General features: G+C 46.4%; 2 protein-coding genes across 2 annotated transcripts; one reads left to right on the plus strand and one right to left on the minus strand.

Moving 5' to 3' along the window:
• The first annotated feature begins 4,501 nt into the window (after positions 1 to 4,501).
• On the plus strand, positions 4,502 to 6,627 carry LOC142055070 (uncharacterized). The gene is made up of 2 exons (XM_075088510.1): positions 4,502 to 5,460; positions 5,888 to 6,627. Exons 1-2 carry the CDS (start codon positions 4,688 to 4,690, stop codon positions 5,922 to 5,924), a joined length of 810 nt encoding a protein of 269 aa, XP_074944611.1. The 5' UTR covers positions 4,502 to 4,687; the 3' UTR covers positions 5,925 to 6,627.
• A 4,049-nt stretch (positions 6,628 to 10,676) lies between these two features.
• Positions 10,677 to 22,402, minus strand: LOC142055668 (syntabulin-like). The gene is given in 8 exon segments (XM_075089787.1): positions 10,677 to 10,710; positions 14,642 to 15,041; positions 15,044 to 15,089; positions 15,091 to 15,751; positions 16,974 to 17,123; positions 18,118 to 18,321; positions 20,964 to 21,063; positions 22,396 to 22,402. Coding segments are annotated over 8 exon segments (1,602 nt in total).
• Between the last annotated feature and the right edge of the window lie 665 nt (positions 22,403 to 23,067).

The following is a 23,067-nucleotide window of genomic DNA, read 5'->3' on the forward strand; positions in this document are numbered from 1 at the left end:
CTCCCATAGAAGCGTACAGCAACAGTACATTTATAATCATGTTGAAGTAAAAGAATAGTATGAAGTCGTTATTCTTACAGTTATTCAGTAGGTCTACAGTAAGTAAAAAGAGGCTGGAATAAGAAGGTCTGCTAAGAGTGTGCTAACAGTGATTATAATTAGTGTTCTGTTAACCAATGAGTTGGGTTTTTCCGGTGTGCTGGTTTTGGCTGAGAAGGGGTTAATTCTCCTCACTGTGGGGGTCAGCTACCTTTCCAGCTTCCCGCGCTCTGCCGCGTGGCGTGGCAGGGGGGGCTGGGAGGGGCAGGGCCATGGTGGGGGCGGCTGACCCCGACTGGCCAATGGCAGGTTCATTCCATACCATGTGACACCATGACCAGTATATTGAGGGGGGGCAGTGGCAGCGCGCGGGCGGCGCGGCGTCGGGTCGGCGGGCGGCGAGCGGCTGCGGCGCGTGCGGTTTGTTCCGGCGGTTCGTTCCCCCTCTCCCCTCCCCTCCCTTCCCCCCTCCCCCGGGGCTTTGCGCCTCTCGTTGTTCTCCTTCACATTGCATTTCTACTGTTGTTTCTTTTAATTTTCATTATTAAACTGTTCTTATCCCAACCCACGAGCGTTACCCTTCTGATTCTCTCCCCCATCTACCGGTGGGGGAGTGAGCGAGCGACTGTGTGGGGCTGAGCTGCCGCTAAACCACGACAGTCTTTTTGGCGCCCAACGTGGGGCACGAGGGTTGGAGATAACAACAGCTGCTGGTCACAGCACCATGTTGTCCTTTTTGCAGTGGGTGTTAAAAATCGGTGTTGGTTGTTTGAGTCTGCTGTGTTCTGCTGTGATTAGTAATGTTTTGCCTACGAGATTTGTTATACAAACACTCGTTTTCAGCTTTACCTGGTATTTGGGGTTTTTGCTGAAACCGTTACTGTACTTCGGATACCACCTTGTTGAGGCAATTAGCAATTATACCTCCTCCTCTGAGAGATTTTATATGGAGGAAATACAGAATAATACCTTTGCAACTTTGTTCTATGATGTCTGTGCCTTTGTTACAACAACGTTTTTGTATCTTGAACATCCTTGGGTGGTTAAGGTGCAGTCATTGTTAGTTTTTGGGCATGTTGTTTTGGTTTTGACTAAGCAACTTAAGAATATCACCCAGAAATCTGCCCCGAGGCTTGATAGTTACGAGTGGCAGGGCATGTGGGATAGCATGGGCAAATACCTAGGGCAGTGGGCACCCCCAGTGTTTTGGAGTTTCACCCCCGAGCAAGTGCAGAATCCTAAAAAACTAGTAGAATATTTGGAGAAAGTATGTTGTTACGCTGGGAACTCCAGAGAGACACAGATAACTGCAACGTGCTGGGGTCTGGCCCATGCATACCGAGCCCTGCTCAACAGTATTCAGTGCCCCCAGGGGGAAGAGAATGTCTCTGGATTGAAATGCAAAGTGACTGGCACTGTAGACAATCCAGCCCTGACAACAGGCACTGCAGCCACTCAAACCCCCACAACAAGTACCGGAGCTAGCTCAGAAAATAAACCCGTACCAGTATCAGTTGCCCCCATACATAAGACGAAATATTGGAAGCGGACATCAACCCGTTTAGAACGGGATGATGAAGAACCAGGGCCATCGCGGGGAGAGGAGGGAGAAGTAATAAATGAAATAGAGACCACCCGATCTCTGTCCTTAAGCGAGTTGCGAGATATGCGAAAAGATTATAGCCGTCGTTCAGGTGAGCACATTGTCACCTGGCTGCTCCGATGCTGGGATAATGGGGCCAGTAGCCTGGAACTAGAGGGAAAAGAAGCCAAACAATTGGGATCCCTTTCTGGGGAAGGGGGCGTTGACAAAGCAATTGGAAAAAAACCACAAGCCCTCAGCCTCTGGAGGCGACTCCTGTCTGGAGTGAAGGAAAGGTATCCCTTTAAAGAAGATGTTACATATCGCCCAGGAAAATGGACAACTATGGAGAAAGGCATCCAGTATCTCAGGGAATTAGCTGTGTTTGAGGTGATTTATGGTGACCTGGATGATCAACGGTCATCCAAAGATCCAGATGAAGCCGAGTGCACACGACCCATGTGGCGGAAGTTTGTACGGAGCGCACCATCTTCGCATGCAAACTCATTGGCAGTGATGTCCTGGAAAGATGACGAGACACCAACGGTGGCAGAGGTGATAGATAGACTCCGGGATTATGACACAAATATCTCTTCCTCGCTTGTCTCTGCTGTGGAGAAACTATCCCAAGAGGTCCAGCAACTCAAAGAAGATCTGTCCTACTCCCCACCTCGACAGAGCAGTGTCTCAGCTGTTAGGAATAAGCGTCCTTTGGCTCAAAGAAGGGGATACACACCACGGGCCACCCTATGGTTCTACCTGCGTGACCACGGAGAGGACATGATGAGGTGGGATGGCAAGCCTACTTCGACCCTACAGGCACGAGTACATGAACTGCAAGGAAGAACAGTCACTCAGGGAGGCTCTTCCAGGAAAGCTGCTGCTCCAGTTTCCAGCGAGCAAGTCCCCAGACAGAGGAGTAGAAGCGCAGATTTTATTTCTAAGTGTAATAGAGGGACTCCTGATTCACATTTACAGGAAGTGAGTTGTGACTGCCATGATCAGGACTAGAGGGGCCCTGCCTCCAGCCGGGTGGAGGAAAGGGATAACCGGGCTTACTGGACTGTGTGGATCCGATGGCCTGGCACGTCCGACCCACAGGAGTATAAAGCTTTAGTGGACACCGGCGCACAGTGCACCTTAATGCCATCAAACTATATAGGGGCAGAACCCATCAGCATTGCTGGAGTGACAGGGGGATCCCAAGAGCTAACTGTATTGGAGGCCGAAGTGAGCCTAACTGGCAATGAGTGGCAGAAGCACCCCATTGTGACTGGCCCAGAGGCTCCGTGCATCCTTGGTATAGACTACCTCAGGAGAGGGTATTTCAAGGACCCAAAAGGTTACAAGTGGGCTTTTGGTGTAGCTGCCTTGGAGACGGAGGAAACTGAACAGCTGTCTACCTTGCCCGGTCTCTCAAAGGACCCTTCTGTGGTGGGGTTGCTGAAGGTCAAAGAACAACAGGTGCCAATCGCCACCACAACAGTGCACCGGCGGCAATATCGCACCAACAGAGACTCTCTGATCCCCATCCATAAACTCATTCACCAACTGAGGAGCCAAGGAGTCATCAGTAAGACCCACTCACCCTTTAACAGTCCCATATGGCCAGTCCGGAAGTCTAATGGAGAGTGGAGACTAACAGTAGACTATCGTGGCCTGAATGAAGTCACTCCACCGTTGAGTGCTGCTGTGCCAGACATGCTAGAACTTCAATACGAACTGGAGTCAAAGGCGGCCAAGTGGTATGCCACAATTGATATTGCTAATGCATTCTTCTCAATCCCTCTGGCAGCAGAGTGCAGGCCACAGTTTGCTTTCACATGGAGGGGCGTCCAGTACACCTGGAATCGACTGCCCCAGGGGTGGAAACACAGTCCTACCATTTGCCATGGACTGATTCAGACTGTACTGGAACAGGGAGAAGCTCCAGAACACCTTCAATACATTGATGACATCATTGTGTGGGGCAGCACAGCAGAAGAAGTTTTTGAGAAAGGTGAGAAAATAGTCCAAATCCTTCTGAAAGCTGGTTTTGCCATAAAACAAAGTAAGGTGAAGGGACCTGCACGAGAAATCCAGTTCTTAGGAATTAAATGGCAAGACGGTCGTCGTCAGATTCCAATGGATGTGATCAACAAAATAGCAGCCATGTCTCCACCAACTAGCAAAAAGGAAACACAAGCTTTCTTGGGCGTTGTGGGTTTTTGGAGAATGCATATTCCAAATTACAGTCTGATCGTGAGCCCTCTCTATCAAGTGACCCGGAAAAAGAATGATTTCAAATGGGGCCCTGAGCAACGACAAGCCTTTGAACAGATTAAACGAGAAATAGTCCATGCAGTAGCTCTTGGGCCAGTCCGGGCAGGACAAGAAGTAAAAAATGTGCTCTACACTGCAGCCGGGGAGAATGGCCCTACCTGGAGTCTCTGGCAGAAAGCACCTGGGGAGACCCGGGGTCGACCCCTAGGGTTTTGGAGTCGGGGATACAGAGGGTCTGAAGCCCGCTATACTCCAACTGAAAAAGAGATATTGGCAGCATATGAAGGGGTTCGAGCTGCTTCAGAAGTGGTTGGTACTGAAGCACAGTTGCTCCTGGCACCCCGACTGCCAGTGCTGGGCTGGATGTTCAAAGGAAACATCCCCTCTACACACCATGCAACTGATGCTACGTGGAGTAAATGGGTTGCACTGATCACCCAGCGGGCTCGAGTAGGAAACCCCAGTCGCCCAGGAATCTTGGAAGTGATTATGGACTGGCCAGAAGGCAAAGATTTTGGATTATCACCAGAGGAGGAGGTGACACGTGCTGAAGAAGCCCCACTGTATAACAAACTGCCAGAAGATGAGAAGCAATATGCCCTGTTCACTGATGGGTCCTGTCGCCTTGTGGGAAAGCACCGGAGATGGAAGGCTGCTGTATGGAGTCCTACACGACAAGTAGCAGAAACTGCTGAAGGAGAAGGTGAATCGAGCCAGTTTGCAGAGGTAAAGGCCATCCAGCTGGCCTTAGACATCGCTGAACGGGAAAAGTGGCCAGTGCTCTATCTCTATACTGACTCCTGGATGGTGGCAAATGCCCTGTGGGGCTGGCTGCAGCAATGGAAGCAAAGCAACTGGCAGCGCAGAGGCAAACCCATCTGGGCTGCCACATTGTGGCAAGATATTGCTGCCCGGGTAGAGAAACTGGTTGTAAAGGTACGGCATGTGGATGCTCACGTCCCCAAGAGTCGGGCCACTGAAGAACATCGAAACAACCAGCAGGTAGATCGGGCTGCCAAGATTGAAGTGGCTGAGGTGGATCTGGACTGGCAGCATAAGGGTGAACTATTTCTAGCTCGGTGGGCCCATGACACCTCAGGCCATCAAGGGAGAGATGCAACATACAGGTGGGCTCGTGATCGAGGGGTGGACTTGACCATGGGTATTATTGCACAGGTTATCCACGAATGTGACACATGCGCTGCAATCAAGCAAGCGAAGCGGGTAAAGCCTCTGTGGTATGGGGGACGATGGCTGAAATATAAATATGGGGAGGCCTGGCAAATTGACTATATCACACTCCCACAGACCCGCCAAGGCAAGCGCCATGTGCTTACAATGGTAGAAACAACGACTGGCTGGCTGGAAACATATCCTGTCCCCCACGCCACTGCCCGGAACACTATCCTGGGTCTTGAGAAACAAGTCCTGTGGCGACATGGCACCCCAGAGAGGATTGAGTCAGACAATGGGACTCATTTCCGAAATAGCCTCATAGACACCTGGGCCAAAGAGCACGGCATTGAGTGGGTGTATCACATCCCCTATCACGCACCAGCCTCTGGGAAAATTGAAAGGTACAATGGACTGTTAAAAACCACACTGAGAGCAATGGGGGGTGGGACATTCAAGCACTGGGATACACATTTAGCAAAAGCCACGTGGTTAGTCAACACGAGGGGATCTGCCAACCGAGCTGGCCCTGCCCAGTCAGAAATCCTACATACTGTGGAAGGGGATAGAGTCCCTGTAGTGCACACAAAAAGTATGCTGGGCAAAACAGTCTGGGTTCTTCCTGCCTCTGGCAAAGGCAAACCCATTCGTGGGATTGTTTTTGCTCGAGGACCTGGGTGCACTTGGTGGGTGATGCGGGAGGATGGAGAAATCCGATGTGTGCCTCAAGGGGATTTGATTTTGGGTGAAAACAGTCAATGAACTGAATGGCACAATGTGAACTGCTATATAATATTGTGTGTCACCTCTGTGTTGTATCAATGATATCAGAGTACGAGCCTCCCAACCCATGGAAGATCAACTATGAAACAAGCCGTGCAGCAGTGATGGAACGATGACTGACTCGGTATGCAGCAACCCAACGCCACACACCATCTCTCCCACCCGGAAAGACTGATACAACAGATGGAGCCCAGAGTCATGGACTGCGTGAACTCAATGGACATTTTAATGGACATTTTACAGGGAAGATCCATGAACTAAGGGAATGATGTCTGTGTATTATGTTAAAGGATGGGAAGGGGAGGGGTGGTGGTTGGTACGGTTGTATTGCATCATATGGGACCTGGGCATGGTGTAAGTGGTATGGAATAAGGGGTGGAGAATGTGCTGGTTTTGGCTGAGAAGGGGTTAATTCTCCTCACTGTGGGGGTCAGCTACCTTTCCAGCTTCCCGCGCTCTGCCGCGTGGCGTGGCAGGGGGGGCTGGGAGGGGCAGGGCCATGGTGGGGGCGGCTGACCCCGACTGGCCAATGGCAGGTTCATTCCATACCATGTGACACCATGACCAGTATATTGAGGGGGGGCAGTGGCAGCGCGCGGGCGGCGCGGCGTCGGGTCGGCGGGCGGCGAGCGGCTGCGGCGCGTGCGGTTTGTTCCGGCGGTTCGTTCCCCCTCTCCCCTCCCCTCCCTTCCCCCCTCCCCCGGGGCTTTGCGCCTCTCGTTGTTCTCCTTCACATTGCATTTCTACTGTTGTTTCTTTTAATTTTCATTATTAAACTGTTCTTATCCCAACCCACGAGCGTTACCCTTCTGATTCTCTCCCCCATCTACCGGTGGGGGAGTGAGCGAGCGACTGTGTGGGGCTGAGCTGCCGCTAAACCACGACATCCGGGCATAAATTGTGTTAGGAATGCAAAGCAAGGCTGACATCAGGAATGAATACTTCCCTGGTTTAAACAGCTTGCATCATTCCATCCAAACTCCGCTCAAATTCTTGCTTTGGAACCCAGAAAGAATGAGTCACATGTGGCTGTAGTTCATCATAGGTGCCTCTTTATTGAGAAACGAAACCTTTTCTGAGCCTGAAAGGTCGTAGCTTTATGTTGAATACGCATAGGAAGTTTGGAATAGAGATCAATGTTTGGAATAATGACCAAGTAAAAGAGCAGTGAAAAGGTAATCACTTTGTGGTTGTATTTATTGCTTGTATTTATTTTTCAGTGACTTCAGTTCCTCTGTCTGAGGTAATGTGAAGGTCTCCTCTCATTTGGATGCTACTGGAGTCCAATAAAATTACTCAGCCAGCGGAGTGCATGGAAACCACCTCTCTGTGCAGAGGAGTTGTGTGTTGTGCAGTTTATAGGGTGGGGCAGAAACATGATCTGCTGTGACTGTCCTCACTTCAGAATTGCAAATGAATAGCAGCACTGCTTAACGCCTCATGTGGCTTTTTGGAATACCGCTGCCTTTACATGCAGGCTAGTGCGCATATACCGTCTTCCTTTCTGCATCGGTTCAGAGGTGCAGGGAACATACAAAAATCTGCTACTGTAAAGTGGCAAACATTATTACTCTGCATATGCTAGACTGACAGCACTGTCACCTACCTGGCCTTCTGGTGGAATGTACAACAGTGGGACATCACCTCAAAAACACCGTTGGGAATTCCGTTAACTTGGGAGGTAGATCCTGATGCAAATTACTAATTTCATTCTTCCATGACAGACAGCAGAGCAGCTTAACAGAGCATAGGGAAACTTCTGGCCATTAATAATCAATGAAGGGAAACCGTGAAGGTACTGAATAAGTGCAGTCCCTCTCCTGTCCTACCCAGTCCAAAGATAACATGAAGCCTTTGTACCTCAGATACTTCTAAGTTTTGTGTGCCCAGTTTGTCCATAGTTGGCATCTACCAGACACGGCTGCATCCAATGATGACAGCTTTTAATTCTCTGCATTTTACACACTTATGTGGATGCGCACGGGTAGTTTAGGCATGTTGAAAGTTAACTCCTTACGGCCTTGTCAATGAGAATTCTTGATTCTCTTTTAATAAGCACATCTTTATTCTTACCGAATCTGTGTTAAATTTCACCTTTTCAAACTAATGAAGCTTCATTTTTATTTTTAAGCCCTCTTGCAAGCAGCTTGACAGATTTTTCTAATCTAATAAACTGAACGCAAAGCCGGAGCAACCTCCTAACATCATTCTGTTACTACTTATGCAATCGAGGAGAGAGCTGCAACGTGCCACTTGGAGTATGGATCCAGTTGTTGCCCCGGCGCCACTCAGTGATGTGTTCTAGCTGAAGTGGGGAATAAAACAAGTGGATTTGGGGGTTACTTTTTTCCTTTGCTCTAGTCAGCCATGTATTTGTTGAAATTAGAAACCTATTTCTGTCGACAGATTCTCTGAGCTAGCAGGTAGTGATGTCTGGGGTTTTATAGCAGTGATAAGAAATAATGCTAAAAGGATACACAACTGTAGACTTTAATTTTTTTTTCCTTAAAGGCTATTGTTTCTATCTGTACTGAGCAATAGAATACAACACAGATGCTGAATACATGAAAAGGAACATTAGAAGTTGTCACCTCATCTGATCATGAAGAAAATGTTTGTAGTACTTGCATTACAAAGAGGATAGCTTCTGATGCCTCTACTGAGGGGAAGGAGGGACACAAGCCAATGTCCTAGGCAAGTCAAATTGTTTTGGTCTGATTTTGAAAAAGACAGCTAGTATTGTTACTTGAAGCATTAGATTTGTCTAAATAGCTCTGGGCCTTACAACTGTCCTACGTTCTCCCTGACACACTGAATCCTTGAGAACTGAGTGGCTTTTAGATCGTAAAATATTTGGGCAAATTATTAATTATAACCCATTTCTGACAGGAACTTAAAGTATGCTGAAAATTGGACTCGTGTTCTTTAGCAGTTCACATTTTCTTTAATTGCAGACAACAACAGGTAGCAGAAAGGGGAAAAAAAAAAAAAGAGAAGCAGCGCAGCAACGAAAGAAAATGGGGGAAGAAGCCCAAAGGCTAATGAAAGAAGAAGAAAACAAAACTGATGTAGAAGTGTCCGGACACAAGCCAGGCATCAGTGGCACAGTGCCAATGAAAAAGAGAATTTCAGCTCTACAACATACATATTGGTATTGATTGAAGTATTTCTAGGGCTGCAGCATTTCTAGGACTCCAACCGTTTGGTGTCAGTACATTCTTCAGGGCATCTTGGAAGGCAGGGTTCTCTCCGAATATCTTCAACGACTAGTAGGTGGTTATTAAAGGAGAAAAAAAGCCCACAGAAAATCATGCCTTGATGGAATGAAGTTTCCTGCAATAGTCCTATTCCAGCACCCTTCTTTGCAGCAAAAGTGATTGAGCAAGGATGTTGACTGAAAGACATCCTTAATGAATAGTTCAAGCCTAGAGAAAAGAATGGAAATACCTAAGAGTGTGGTAAATCTCCTGTATTGTCTATGCTTACCCGAAACATGTAATTAAACAGTTTTAAAGAACCCTTTGCTTCCTGCCTGATCGAGAATGTCTGCTTTTGCCTTTCCATAAAGGTATTTATAAATGTTTCACATTTTTCCATGGGAGATAATATTGACGCGTGCAGAAGAAAATTACTTGTTAAAGGTGACCTGCGACTCTCAACGTACTCCTGGTAGAGTACGCTCTGGTAGAGCACAAGTTACAGCTGAACACAAAAGTGGATTTCTTGTCACTTTGTCACTTGCAGCCCCTGTGCTACCTTGCCCCTTTACAACACTACAGTGGTTAACAGCAGGGGCATCGCTACACAGCAGTGGTGCGTGCTGCTCCTTTCTTATGAAGGCTAATGTTGTGAACGTAGGGGAGCAATTCAATCGCTTACTTGTATTGGTAAATTTGTATTTCTAGCAGAAATTCTTCTAGTTCCTACATTAAGGGGAAAAAAAAGTCTCACGCTGTATACTTGTTGCATAGGTAGTACAACTGAAAAAAAGGTGTCCTCCTGTGAATACATCTAAGTGTGAAAATTCTCAGTTCAGTTAACAGCACTTCTCAGGTTCCATTTTTGTACACTTACTGTATGTATTTACAGTGGGATTCCTGTCAGAAAAGCGTGCAAGGTAAATAGGCAGTAGAAGACAACAGTAGTTTAATGAAGAAGAAAAGTTAATGTCTGCTGGAGGGCAAGGTGTGTGGGAGGAGGAGGGTCCATGTGGTTATTAGGTGCAGCTCAGAACTTCAGTGAATACCTCCTGCATCTTCTGCTGTGCGGATGCTATTATCCCTGAATTCATGGGCTGTCTTGTGGCAGATGAGCGAGGACAGCAAATCCTGTGCCTGAGACGGGTTCCCTGTGTATCCAGGGTCCTGTGAAGTTGTAACAGAATGGGAAGGGGCGGGGGGACTAGATCACCTCTGCCTCGAAAAATAGAATTTTTAACTAAGTTGTAAGACACAAGTTCTGCTTAAAAGAGAAGTACTTGAGAAAGTAAAGACAGTAAGACTTACTCTGAATGGCCTTTGTCATGGAGAAAAGTTTTAAAAAATATTTAGTATGCTTGTCATGCTGCTTAAAATCTTGCAGAGACCAACTGATTTGACAGCAATTTTTAGACATTAAAGAAGTCATTGAGAAATGTGAAATTTTAAAATACCTTTTAGAAAGCAACAATATGCACTTTTGTGTGTATCTTCTGCGCAAGTGTTCTGGCTGGAATAGAATCGATGACTGCAGTCTGTCCAGACTGAACAGCAGTATGGCAAGCAAATCTGCTCCTAGTACACACCTCTAAAGTATCTGATGGTGGATTGGAGATAAGAAGAAAGTCTGTGAATAAGCTTTAATAGCAATCCGCGTCTGTCCTTTTAACCACACTGATGAAGTAAGGAGGCACATGTCATAATTCTTTCCCTGTTGCTGACACAGGGCAGGGAAACCTACTACCTGTTGCCTAGTTTAGGTTGGAAGCGACATCGCATCTTTCTAAAAAAATTAGTTTAGTGCTTACTATTGCTATTTCTGAGACAATGTAAAATAGGTGCAACTAGATGTTATTTATTAAAAATAACAAAACATTGGCTAGTTAAGAAGTTAGAAACAAAGCCCCTGACTGCGTCATGAGAATGCTCGTGTTTTTTGAGCCTTCAGCCGTTTTAAAAACGATTAGGTGCTGCCACCTCCTGCACATCAGCCCTCCTGCGTTGCTTTGCCCTCTCCTGCTGCGTACTCACACTGTTTTGCTGTTCTTCCCTCCATTTCCCTGCCTGTACTTGAGCACAACTGCTCTAGGAATTGCTCCCATCTACTCTACCAAGTCCTGACATAATGCCAGAAAGGGTACAGTGCTCTCGTAGCTAGTAGTCTGTATGTCAAAACAGCATGCATTGGTTTCATATGTTTTCCTGCGCTATAGTTGCTTGTGTTTGCAATGCCCCATGTTCATTTGTCTGAAGGGTTTTGGAGGAAAATGCTCCCCTGTTCTGCTCATGTAGGACATAAATAAAACAGTGGTTCAATTTTAGCGCATTTCTAGCGGTTGGGATTTAGGTGAGGTAGTTGATTTGGGGGGGGAAAGAAGGCAAAATGAGGAAGTGATCAGAAGTGAAGAAGAGCCTTGTGAGTGGGTGGACCTAAGTAAGCATGCAGGTGAATCTCTGGTGAGGCGGTGGGCAGTGCCTGTGCCTCGGTGTTTTCAGCAGCTGAGAGGCATGTTGGGTACCTCTTCAGCTGAATATTAAAGAAAGGCTTCTTTGAGCCTGGATTAGAAAGAGAAATAGAGAAATGCATAATGGGATTATCAATAGGTGTTGCTTCAACCAGGGAAGGAGCCGCCTTGGTTCCTATGCTACCCTGTAAGCATGAATTCAAGCAGCCACCTGCTACCTGACCCTTAACCTATGCCCTGCTTGTCCTCCCCACCAGCACACTTTGAGGCAAGACTTCAATTCTTGCCTCAGTATGGTATGAACAATTTCTCAACTCAGAAAAAGGAGGAGGTTTTATTGAACTCTTTGGAGGCTAATGGTCCTCCCCTAGCTGCTCCATACAGCAGCAGCAGGATCCAGGTGAATCATGACTAAGAGTAAAGCCAAATATTAGATGGGGAAAAATCAAGGTGGTACATTTGTCACAACAACTGGGATATCCTCTGTGGATCGGGGAGCAAAGGCCAGCCCCACAAAGTCTGGGACTGGAGCATTTATCGTGGTACTTCAGGCCTCTTCTTACAAAGGGTACCTTGAGCTGTCTACATGCTTGCAGGATGGAGGAGGAAAGGTGGCAGCTTGGAAGCGAGCTGTATTTCAGGTAGAGATCAGAGCACGGACTTCTATCAGGAATGTGACGGGAACTCTCTTGCTGAGCATAGTTAAATAATTTATGAGAGTTGAGCGGACAGAAGATTTTTAAGGGCAAGAAGCAATTTTGACGTTATTCTGGTGTTAGCGCCTTGTGTCTTAAACATGGACCACGTCCAAAACATGGTTTGAAATGAGTTCAGCCTATTGACATTTTAAATGTAAGTGTAGGTTCATACTGCTTTGTTGCCTGCTTGCTGCAAAAGACACCCACGTAGTCACAGGTGAATCTCTCTCCTAGAACTGAAGATCTAAACTAGTCCTCTAAACTATGCTCCATTTCACCACCACTCAAAGCAAAGATCACTTAAACAATAGTGGCTGTTAAAGAGAGACCCAAAATTGTGATAAAGATGGTAAAATCCCATATAAAATATTGCGCTCTCAGCCTTGAACAGACATGCTTTGAAGTAGCAATAAGGCATGTTGTGTCATGTGTTCCAGTCCCATCCCCTCCACCCGCCAACCTATTAATTTTGGCCCTTGTGCCCAGGTACTTAAAAGAAAAGCTTTTGAAAGTGACTTTGCAGCAACTATGTATTGCAGTAGTGTCATAAGGCAAGTCAAGTGGCCTGCAGGAACCCAACAAGGTAGGTGAGCGTGGAAGAGGAAGTTGCTGGCAGAGGAAGCAAGGCGCTCTCATGTTCTCATCTTTGTGAACTCTTGGAGCCTGTGTTACATCAACATGCCTGTTTGATTCCTCTTCCTTAGTGAAATGCTTAATGAACACTAGAGAATCTGTTGCAAACACAAGTAATTCAGAACCCTCGCATTACAAGGATGCAAAAGGTCTCTGAATTGCCTCTGTAAGCATTGGTGCACGTCACCCTCTTGAGTGTTGCAAATGCTCCCCACATGCTGGCCAACTATTCCTCCTTCCTTGTGGCTAATAACTCCATTCTTCCCCAAAGCGGCAGGGCAGTGCATGGCGTTGTCTGGCTTCACTAGGCTTCTTCTGCTCTGGGTTGCACAGAGAAATATTACACTTGCTTTGCTGGAAGCCAGTGAGGTTTAACCGGCCAGAGGTGTTGTTGAAAGGTTGGGTGGAGGCAGGCAAACACCGCTATGTCGCCTGTTGGTTAGCATTGCCCTCCTCTGAACTATGCACGGATTTCAAGTTTTGGACAGGAAGAATTTCTGGTTTGATGGTCACAGTGGCATCTCAGCGGGCACACTGAGACTGCATGGCTCTCAGATTAATTAAACAAGGTATTCTGGACTTCTGTTAAATGCCGGGAAGACTGACACTCTCCTGGCAGCACAGAAATGAGCAGTTACAAGCTTCTGGAAGATTGCATTGAATTAAAGATTAGGCACTTGCATTTGTTAACTCAGCATGGGTGCAGTCATGCAGGTGGCATGTGTGTCCACAGACCACCTGGAGCCTTTTTCTCTGCCTGAGTGCTTATGCTTGGAGCTGTAATAGAGTTTTTCTCAGCAGAATTCTCTTCTTTGGGTCCTGATGGTTCCTTATGCCCTGATACAGTGCCTCCGCCAGCTCTGCCTGTGCCCAATAGCTCAGCTGAGACCGGCTATTTTATATGGCTTTGCTACAATAAAACACTCACACATTTAGCATTTCTAACAGGCTTCATTGAACTTGTGATTATAAAGGTAATTTACAATGAAACAATTAAATAAACAATAAGCTAAAGCACAATACATTTCAAAGGGCTCATATGACTACAACATTCCAACACATTAAAACTTTAAAACAACATTAACACTCAAATTGTACCTACACCTATACTTATCTTTCTAACACGTTTCAAGACTCTCAACAAAGTACCTTTTTGGTTACAGTCCCTGTAAACACACAAGACCAGTGAAACACTCAAGCAATTGTACAACTGAGAAGAACACTACACAAGACAGGAACAAACAATGTGCTGGAAACTGCCTGGGGAATAGGGGGTTTACCTCTAAATTGAACTGACTCTTTGGACAACGAATGGATAACACTAGCATGCTCTCTGGAATACATGTGTGACATCCTTAGCGGGAACAAGCCTCCGTGTCACTCAACACTGTAATTTCACAAAAGCTTTAGGTTAGTGCTGCCTAAAGAAATAGCCCACCTTTCTCTGGCCGTTTGCTCCCGTGCACGTCTCACGCTACGCTTGAGCCAGTGCAAAGTGCTGGTATATTTGCCCAGTGAAGCAGCCAGGGAAACTCATTGAGCTTAACAAACAACAAATTAACATTCAGCAAACAAACATGAAAGAGAACTCACTGTATTCTCCTTGATCTCCCTGGTCATGTTCACTGTGCAGATATGTTGGCACCAGAAAGACACCAGCACGGTGGGGTGGGGGGGTGGGGAACATGGTGACTGGGAGCAGGAGGACTATTTCTGTAGGCAGCAGTACTCTCAAAAAACACCAGTTACAAACATCCTGTAGAAAGGCTTTACCTTTTCCATTCTGAAACAAGTAACATGTTTTCAAACCGATTTATAGGGCAAATCAAAGAGTCAAGAGCAAAACGGTGGACTAGGACAGAACTGCAAAACAACGCTCTAGTACTGTAAATGAGATCTGTTCCTGCTCCATGAGTACTGAAAGGCCGCATGATAGTTGGTACAACAGGGGCTGCTACAGCCAGATCGCTGGCGAGTCTGCTGCTCCAGTATCTCTTCTTTATTCCTGTCTGAGAAACAGTATTGACGTACCCAAAGACTTCATCATCATGAGGTTCTGTAAAATCAAGTTCTTCCACAAAATGGTTTTCATTAACTCCGTGCTCCACCTTCCTGCATGGAGGTGTCACAGGAGACAAAAGGATGGTCGAATTTGGCTCACCTGGAGTTAAGTCCGCTACGATACCAGAATCACTGAGGCTTTCAAGAGAAATTGACCCAATTCCTTCAGTGAAGAAGGCGGGCTTAGAGGACAGGCACCTTGAGCTCTGAGCTCTGAACATGTTTTGAATGAACTGCTCCCCTTCTAGGCTATATGGCACCACATCAGTGTGGATGGTCTGCTCCACCATCATGTTTCTGACTTTCTCCTCCTCCTCCTGGGAAAAAGTTAGTTTTTCATCCAGAACATTTTCAAGCATCTCTTGATTCACAGTAGAATTGGAGGGAGCTGGCTCACTCAACTCAGGGGTTGTGGTGGTCAAACTCTCTTCAAATAAATCAGTCCCGTTAGCTGTGTCCTCATGAAGAAACAGCCCACTATCTGCCAGCTCCTCCAGAGCTTGGTCCTCTGTGGTGGGGTTGTCTGGCATCGTGGTACACAACGGCTTCCCCTCAGAGTCACACGTGTACTCCGGGCGCTGCTCATCTCTCACAGAGCTGTTCAGGGCCATCTCCATGCTCGACACCAAAGATTCCAGTTTCTTGTTTTCAATGCTTATTTCTAGGAAGTATTTCTGAAATTTTTTGTCTTTCTCAGCCAAGCTGTTCTTCATGCTCTCAATAACTTGCTTGAGTTCTTTAATTTCCCTCCTTGCTTCCAAGAGGCTCAGCTCCATCTCCACATGATTACACTCGTCTTCGATCCAGTCTTCCTTCATACGTTCCACCTGAGCTTTGAGCTTTTCGATTTCTCTTTCCCTGGAGCAAAATAAAAATATCGTAACACTTCTGGTGACTGCCTAGTTAAAGAGTCAACGTGAGGCTCCACCTCACTGGGGTGGCTATGCTGCAAAGATGCTCCAAGGAAGAAGCAAATTCCTCCATGCATCATTTGCTGCCACCTCTGAGAGAACTGGCAGAGATGTCAGCTGGCTGCCAAGACACACTGGCTGATTCCTAGCTGGAGTCACCAACCTTGCCACACAGCCAGCAGCCTTGTGGGCTATGCTGTGATCCTGGACACTTTGAGGTGAAGTGGTGGCCTCTGGGTTAGGTCCAACCAGTACAGCGCTTAACATCTCATCTACTGCCTCACCCTGGAGGAAATGACAAACAGCTGCCTGGATGTGTCCCCTGTGCCTGCCAGCAGCTCGTCACGTATAGCCAGAGCCAACAGTGGCCTCAGACAGCAGGATGGCTCAGGGCTGCAGGCACCTGGCTTGCTTTGCACCCGGCTTGCTTTGCACCCCCCCAGCTCAGCATGGATCCAGAGGCTTCTGCCTCCACTTGCAAGCAAGTGGGGAGAAGGGCCCCCTGCGTGAGATCCAGCCCTCACAGGTACAGATGTTGGGCCACCCAAAGCAGGACCAAGGGGTCCCTGGGACTCTACCTTGGGGCTCCATTCAAACAACCCTTTGTGCCCGCTTGGGTTGTGTGTGCTGGAAAGCCAGTTCTCAGAGCACAGCTTTAGTAAAAGAGAGAACATCTGTTGCTGTGTAATGTACATTGTTGCTTCTTCGCTTAGCATCCATACAAAGTGCTATTGCAAAAAAGTCCATATCTAAGCAACAAAACTACAAGCGGGCACACTAGTTTGTGTCAGAGCTTTTCTTTCATTAGGGGAAAAGGGGGACATTTGTCGTCGTATTTTCTGAGTGAGGTGGAACTTTCTTTATGTATAAAAGGTCTCAGTGCTAAAGTAGGCTGGTGAAGAACTATCCTTTGAAAGTCTTCTATCGGGAAAGTTCAAAAAAAGGGAAAAAGAGACAGCCATATTTGTAACAAAAGTGCACGGTACATATTCACTGAGCACACAATGAAACCTTAAATACCTGAAAACAACCTAATCAGCCCGATCATATTTCAAATCTCTTAATGAAAACTTTACATGGTCAAGAAAAGAGTACAAATGATCAGGACTCCCATCCCTTAATGCTCCTGAATAAATCTTGTCCAGTCTTATTTCTGAAGTGAAATATACCTTTCTGTAACTTTGCACTCGGATTCCTTCAGCTTTTTTTTCAAATGCCGTATTGTAACTTCTTTCTGCTGCAGAGGAGTCAAATACCGCTCCGGATTTTCTGGCTTAGTGCTGCAATTGTGACCACAAGAAATAGATTTCCCTGATCGCCTGAAAAGAAAAAAACCATCACACCATCACATAACATCACTCCTACAGTTCTTCAGTCCTGGCAAAAAGGAACACATCCCATAGACTGATATGGCGCTTGACTCATTTTGGGCTCCTCAGTGTCCACACAAGTGACTCCCTCTGGCAAATCAAAGTACTTGAGAAAATGGCTGATTTGTGGCTATAGTACAAAATTTACTATTTATCGTACTTGTTTTCAGTGCCATTACCTCAAATGAGACATTTAACTTTAAAACACCTAGCCATCTCCTCACCCAAAACGGTGCCCAAGAGCAGGCAGCTGGGCCATTGGCAAGGGCACCCAGCTGCAGACACAGCCAGGTAAGGAAGCGTACAGACTGAGTTCAGCTCCACATGTGAGTTAAGAAGCCGAGCACCCTGAAACCTACATTAATCCTGTCTAGCTTTAGGTGTGTATCTGACATGCTTGGCTGTTGAGTTGCCTGGGGTGGGAGGAAAGAGAGAGAAAGGGAGGGAGAGAAACAACCAATTTCTTCTCTGCAATACGTGTCGCACGCTCCCGCAGGTATTAGTTTTCTTCCCTGTAGAGGAAACTGCACGCAGAGGTACCTAAGGCCGGGCAGGGTGAATTTTCACCCGAGCATACAATATTTTCTATACAACCCCACCCAACTCTCTCCAAAGGAGAAAGGACCTTTCTGTGAAAGAACCAGGAAAGCCACATGAGAACTGACAGCATAAAACCACGGAAAGGAGCCTGCCTTGGAGTGAAAACCAGTTACAAAGTGCTTTGACTAAAAGTAACCTTGAATTTTACAGTACTGAAACAGTAAAACTTTTACATGGGATAGAGCACACTGTTGATTGTCGAGCCACCAATGTGAAGAGTCACACCCATGCTGAGGAGCAACACGACCCCTTTGGCAAGCCAGACAACCAGCTGATGCCACATTTGAGTGCAGAGAAGGTAAGTCAGTGTGCTGAACACCAGGATGCTGAAATAAAGACTTGCCTCGTCACTTGGCTGCTGTCACTTCCTTTGTTTGAGCCTGAGTTGCTTCTGCTGGCTAAAGAAGCCCCATAATTCTGACGGGTGTTCGCAGGACTCGGCTGGTTTTTGCTCAGTGTTGACAAAGGGGCCTTTTCACGGGAAGCAGGTGGGCTGGGTCTGGACTTGTTGGATAAGGATCCATTATTCTGACCATGAAGGCCACAACTGGAGGAGAACCAACATGGTTAAAGCATACTGGATTATCTTTATCACACAACTCATTATGTGTCTTATTTCACGCACAAAGTTGTCTACACACTAAAACAGGTAGATAACTGTGAGTGGCCGGGAAGAAAGTCCTGAAGTCATCAGCCACTGCACACTCTTTCACTGACTGTGGGGCTCTCAGTCTGAATTATGTGATCTAGGGAAACGGTGGCCATTTTCACGTTTCTCTGTGGCTAGCACGGTCCCCACTGGCTCCACCAGATCATCCACATTCCCTGAACCTCTGACTCCATTAAGTAATGAGAGGACTGCAGCCTGGGCTAGTGCCAAAAGAACCATGCTTCAGCCTTTCCTGGCCAGACCTGCAGAGAGATGCCTGCTCGTGGAGGTTTGCTCTAAGACTGCTTTCATGCTCCTTGGCAAGCAGCCTGAGGGATCACAGTGTGTGATGAAAACAGATTTGTTTGAGCCACTGTTCCTTTCTCTCTTTGGCATAGAGGGTGCTTCAGCTGCCACTGTCAACTATTCATAGAATCATAGAAGAGAACCATAGAATCATTAAGGTTGGAAAAGACCCCTAGGATCATCAAGTCCAACTGTCAACCCAACATCACCAAGTCTCCTAAACCATGCCCTGAGGTGCCACATCTACACATCTTTTAAGTACCTCCAGGAATGGCGACTCTGCCTCCTCCCTGGGCAGCCTGTTCCAATGCCTGACCATTCATTTGCTTAGATATAGTTCAAAGCCTACTGTGAGCAGGCTGAAATAGTATTAAAATAGACAAAGAAAACCACAGATTTTTTTCTTCCTTCCTTCCTTCCTTCCAGTTTCCCTCATACGTATCTACCTTTCTTTTCCCACTCTTTATTAAATAACCTGACTGTCGACTGTGGGCTTGAAAGCAACTGGTATCTGTGCTGCTGGCAACTGCCAAAGGACTGAGGTGCTCTGAGCACAGCTTCCCAAGGTGGGTTCCTCGCTTGCTCACTTGGTTTGTCTTCCTGCACTGCTACACTGCTACCTACATCCTCTCATGGAATTGGTTCTTCTAAACTGTAATGAATGGGCTGGTTTCAGAAAAGAAGAAGGCAAATCCAGCCAACCAAAGAGGCTTGAACATAAAAATTTAAATACCACAGCACTATGAAGCAAGAACTCTTCTCAAGATTCCCTAACTTGGTTTCGTCCCTCCTCTGAAAATGGAACAGTTTGTAAGGAAGGTGGCTGCTGCAAACCTTCATCACACTGCTGTGGTTTGGGTGATTTTATAATTATTTTACAATGAAGTGCTGGACTGTGGTTTGTGACAACACTGAGATTTTTCAGAGGAAGTTGAGTCAAACAGTTAAAAGAGAACATATCGCAAAGGAGACCTCTCCTTCCACTTCGTACAGTACAGCATCAACTCTTGGGTGAGGCAGAATTCACATAGACTGTGCGTAACGCAGCAATGCAATTGAAGGAGCATTATTACAGAGGACCTCTGTCTAATTAAGTGGGTCAGGATGCTCTAATTTAAAGTTACATTTAAATGCACAGAAATACATGCAATGATACAGAATCTTACTGCAAGTAAGGTGATTTTAGGGCTTCATATTATACTTAGTATTTTTCACACACACACACACACACACCCCCGGCTAGTACCTTTACTGGTTAGATTTAATCTAGAGAGTGCTTAGGTAATGTTTATTTTTCTAACAGTCTCATGACACAGATAGGAAACTGCTCATTAAGCATCATTCTGCCAATCTCTGTGCACTGGGGCACACTCCGACCTCAGAGACATCTGTGTGACTTAAGCATAGAGGTATCCCACTGCCAGTCCCGGCCTGGCCTACCTGCCAGCACTTCCACAATGGGCAGGAAACCCGTCCTGTCAATCTGAACTCTTTCCACCTACTCCAAAAAATGTAACCAGCAGGGATTTTGTGGGTGGAGCACAATGTGTGCTGCTCCACCCAAATGTCCTCACCCTCGCATTCACAAGCTCTCTGGATTTGCACTTCACAAATGATAGGGAGAAATCTTACAGAAATCTTTCTTGAAAGATTTGTTTAGATAGATAACTGATCTATATATTTTTTTTTTTTATTTGCGTATAGTTTTAGTTACAGAAAGGTTGGGCAAGGGTGTTGAATACAAAAGCATCAAAGGCAATATTGTCTACTTCTTCCTACAAAAAATAAGGTCATGACCTGGAAAGGGACATGCCAAGCTGACAGTTTATTACAAAGAGAAAACAGTGATAAGACCAAAAGGTTAAGGTTAACTTCTTAGAGGTACTGCTGTTAAGCAACATACACCCAGTTGTCTCCTCCTCCACTCCAACTGAAGTCTTTTCTGTCTTACCTGAGGGTATCTCCCATACTTGTTATGAACAAACAACAAAAAAATACCTGTCGGCTGATCTGGCCTACTGACATGTTTTGGTCTCAAAAAATATAGCTTTTTTTTCCCCTTTCTCATATTACAGTTCTCATCAGTGTAAGTGCTGCCCAAGAGCATAGTGTTAGCCAAATTGTTTCAAAACTCACACTAGTGGTATTTTATGTATTAGCTGCAAGGCCTTACATAGTAGTCTCTCTCTGCACTAGCAACTCTCTCACTCTTCAGGAAAAACTGCTTTGCTTACTTGTGAGAAAAAGACCTTTTGCTTCCAGCAGCCGACACACGGGCTTCAGGCACTGAGGTACAGCCTGTGTTGCTTGAAGAGCTAAAATTGGTTTTAACCCCTGGAAAAGAAAGGGGACGAGTAAAAACACAGTGGAAATCATAACTCAAAGGCTGTTTTAAAAATCACAATGAACAACAGGCATCATCCCTTTGCCCATCCTGTGTGAATTTTAGCAGTTGCATGAATTTTCCAACATCCCTGATGTCAAGCACGTGATTTGTTCTGGATTTGCAACATTTCTTCAGAAGTGGCACTTAAACAAGAGCAGAGAAAAACCATTTGGACACAAACCCCTCACACTAAAGAAGCCCTTTTAGGACACGGCTAGGAACATTTGTTGTGACAACCTGTTTGCTTTCTTACAGCCGTCAATACAAGAATCAGGCTGCTCACACGGCTCCTGCAGCAGCACACAACTGTAACTGCAGATTTCGCTTGCTTTAAACCATATGAAAAGACTACGCGCTGGGGGAAAAGCCGCTTCCATTTTGGTTTCTGAGACGATGTACACATACATGCATATGTACATATAAATGTGTATAGGCTAATAGGGTATATGTGTCTGCATATGTACACACATATGCAGGTTCTCGTGGCACACAGAAGGACAGTAAAGCAGTTCTAATAGCCTTAAATCAATCCAATAATCACGCGCGGCTCTCAAGTGCTTCTGGGGTGTTAAGCCATCTACCTGATTTCTGACTTTCTATGGATCACAGCTTTTATTTCCCAAGCCCTGGCATGTACAGGGAAAACCGCTTTCATTTTGCTACAATCAGTAGTAGGTAGAGCTACTAAGAAAGTCTTATCACCTGGAAAAATACCCACCCTAAAGTTAGGATTTTTTTCAGTCTGTCACTCAAATGGCAGATGTCCAAAGCCATATCTGGGCCTTACACTGCAAAGCCACAATATTGTACGATGACTTTAATCTGAGGGAATGGAAATAACTTTCCAACATCCTTTAAACAGCTGGTCGGGGGGAGCATCTCTCACCTGAGAATTTCTGGGCACCGTCTCACGCACAGACACCCCCAGCCAGCAGCTGCAGACTTACCATGAACCCCATTTTTGCTATATTTTCCATGATGCATCTGCAGATACCATCATCCCCCACTGGGGTGGATAAACCTTCAGCTGCACAGTCTTTCTTAAATCCTTTGCAGAACTGATGGTGATGTGCACGGCTTGTACCCCAGTTGACTAGGTTTGTCGCTGTGACAATGTGATTGCGAAAGCTCACACATCTAAGTCCCAGAACAACCCACCTAAGCAGCATTAACCATGAAAGAGGCTGCCATTTCTCAAAAACCATTTCTTTTGCCTCAACTGGCTATAACACTTGCTTTGCCCTGATCTGAGACTCCCCTGACTAAGAGGATTGTCTTACCCAACATTTCCCACAAAGGATACCACATATTGAGTCATCAGCTTAAGCGGTATCTCAGTTGAAATTCATTCATACATATATTTCCATGCTGCAGCCACTCAGTGTCACAGTGCTGGCAGGCAAGACAACTTGGCACTATGCTCTGACGGAAACGCTCATGCCACGCGTAGTGGCATCCAACACTGAGAGGCCCGTCACTCTGGCCCCAGCCCACCTTGCAGCAGGCTACAAGCAGCAGCACACCCACTCCCTAGGAGCAGAGCTGTGCACCGCTCTGTGCAACGGGAAGAACAACACAGTGATGGCCAACAAAGTACTGCAACGTTTTCCAGGATTGCTTCTTGCCTGCAAGACACTGGAGTGAAATAGTGCAGTATCAAGTGCTGTCCCTGCACTTTATTGCTCAGTGGGCAACGGCACTGAGCTAAGAGAGTGCTGCAAACAGCATCATGCTTTCTGCACTGCCTTTTAGCCTCCTTGCTGCCCTGACAGCACCACTACAGTCACCTAGCTCTAGCTGACATGGAGGGGAGAGGGGAGCCTGCAACCCCACGACTGCATGCTGTGCTGCCCATGACGAGGAGTGCAGGCAGTGCCAGCTGGCACAACCCAGGCAGAGGCAGAAAAGGCAATGACGGTACGTCAGACGTGTGTGCACATCTGCCCCATGGG

The sequence above is a fragment of the Phalacrocorax aristotelis genome, chromosome 3 (assembly GCF_949628215.1).
Source record: "Phalacrocorax aristotelis chromosome 3, bGulAri2.1, whole genome shotgun sequence".
Classification (NCBI taxonomy): Eukaryota; Metazoa; Chordata; class Aves; order Suliformes; family Phalacrocoracidae; genus Phalacrocorax; species Phalacrocorax aristotelis.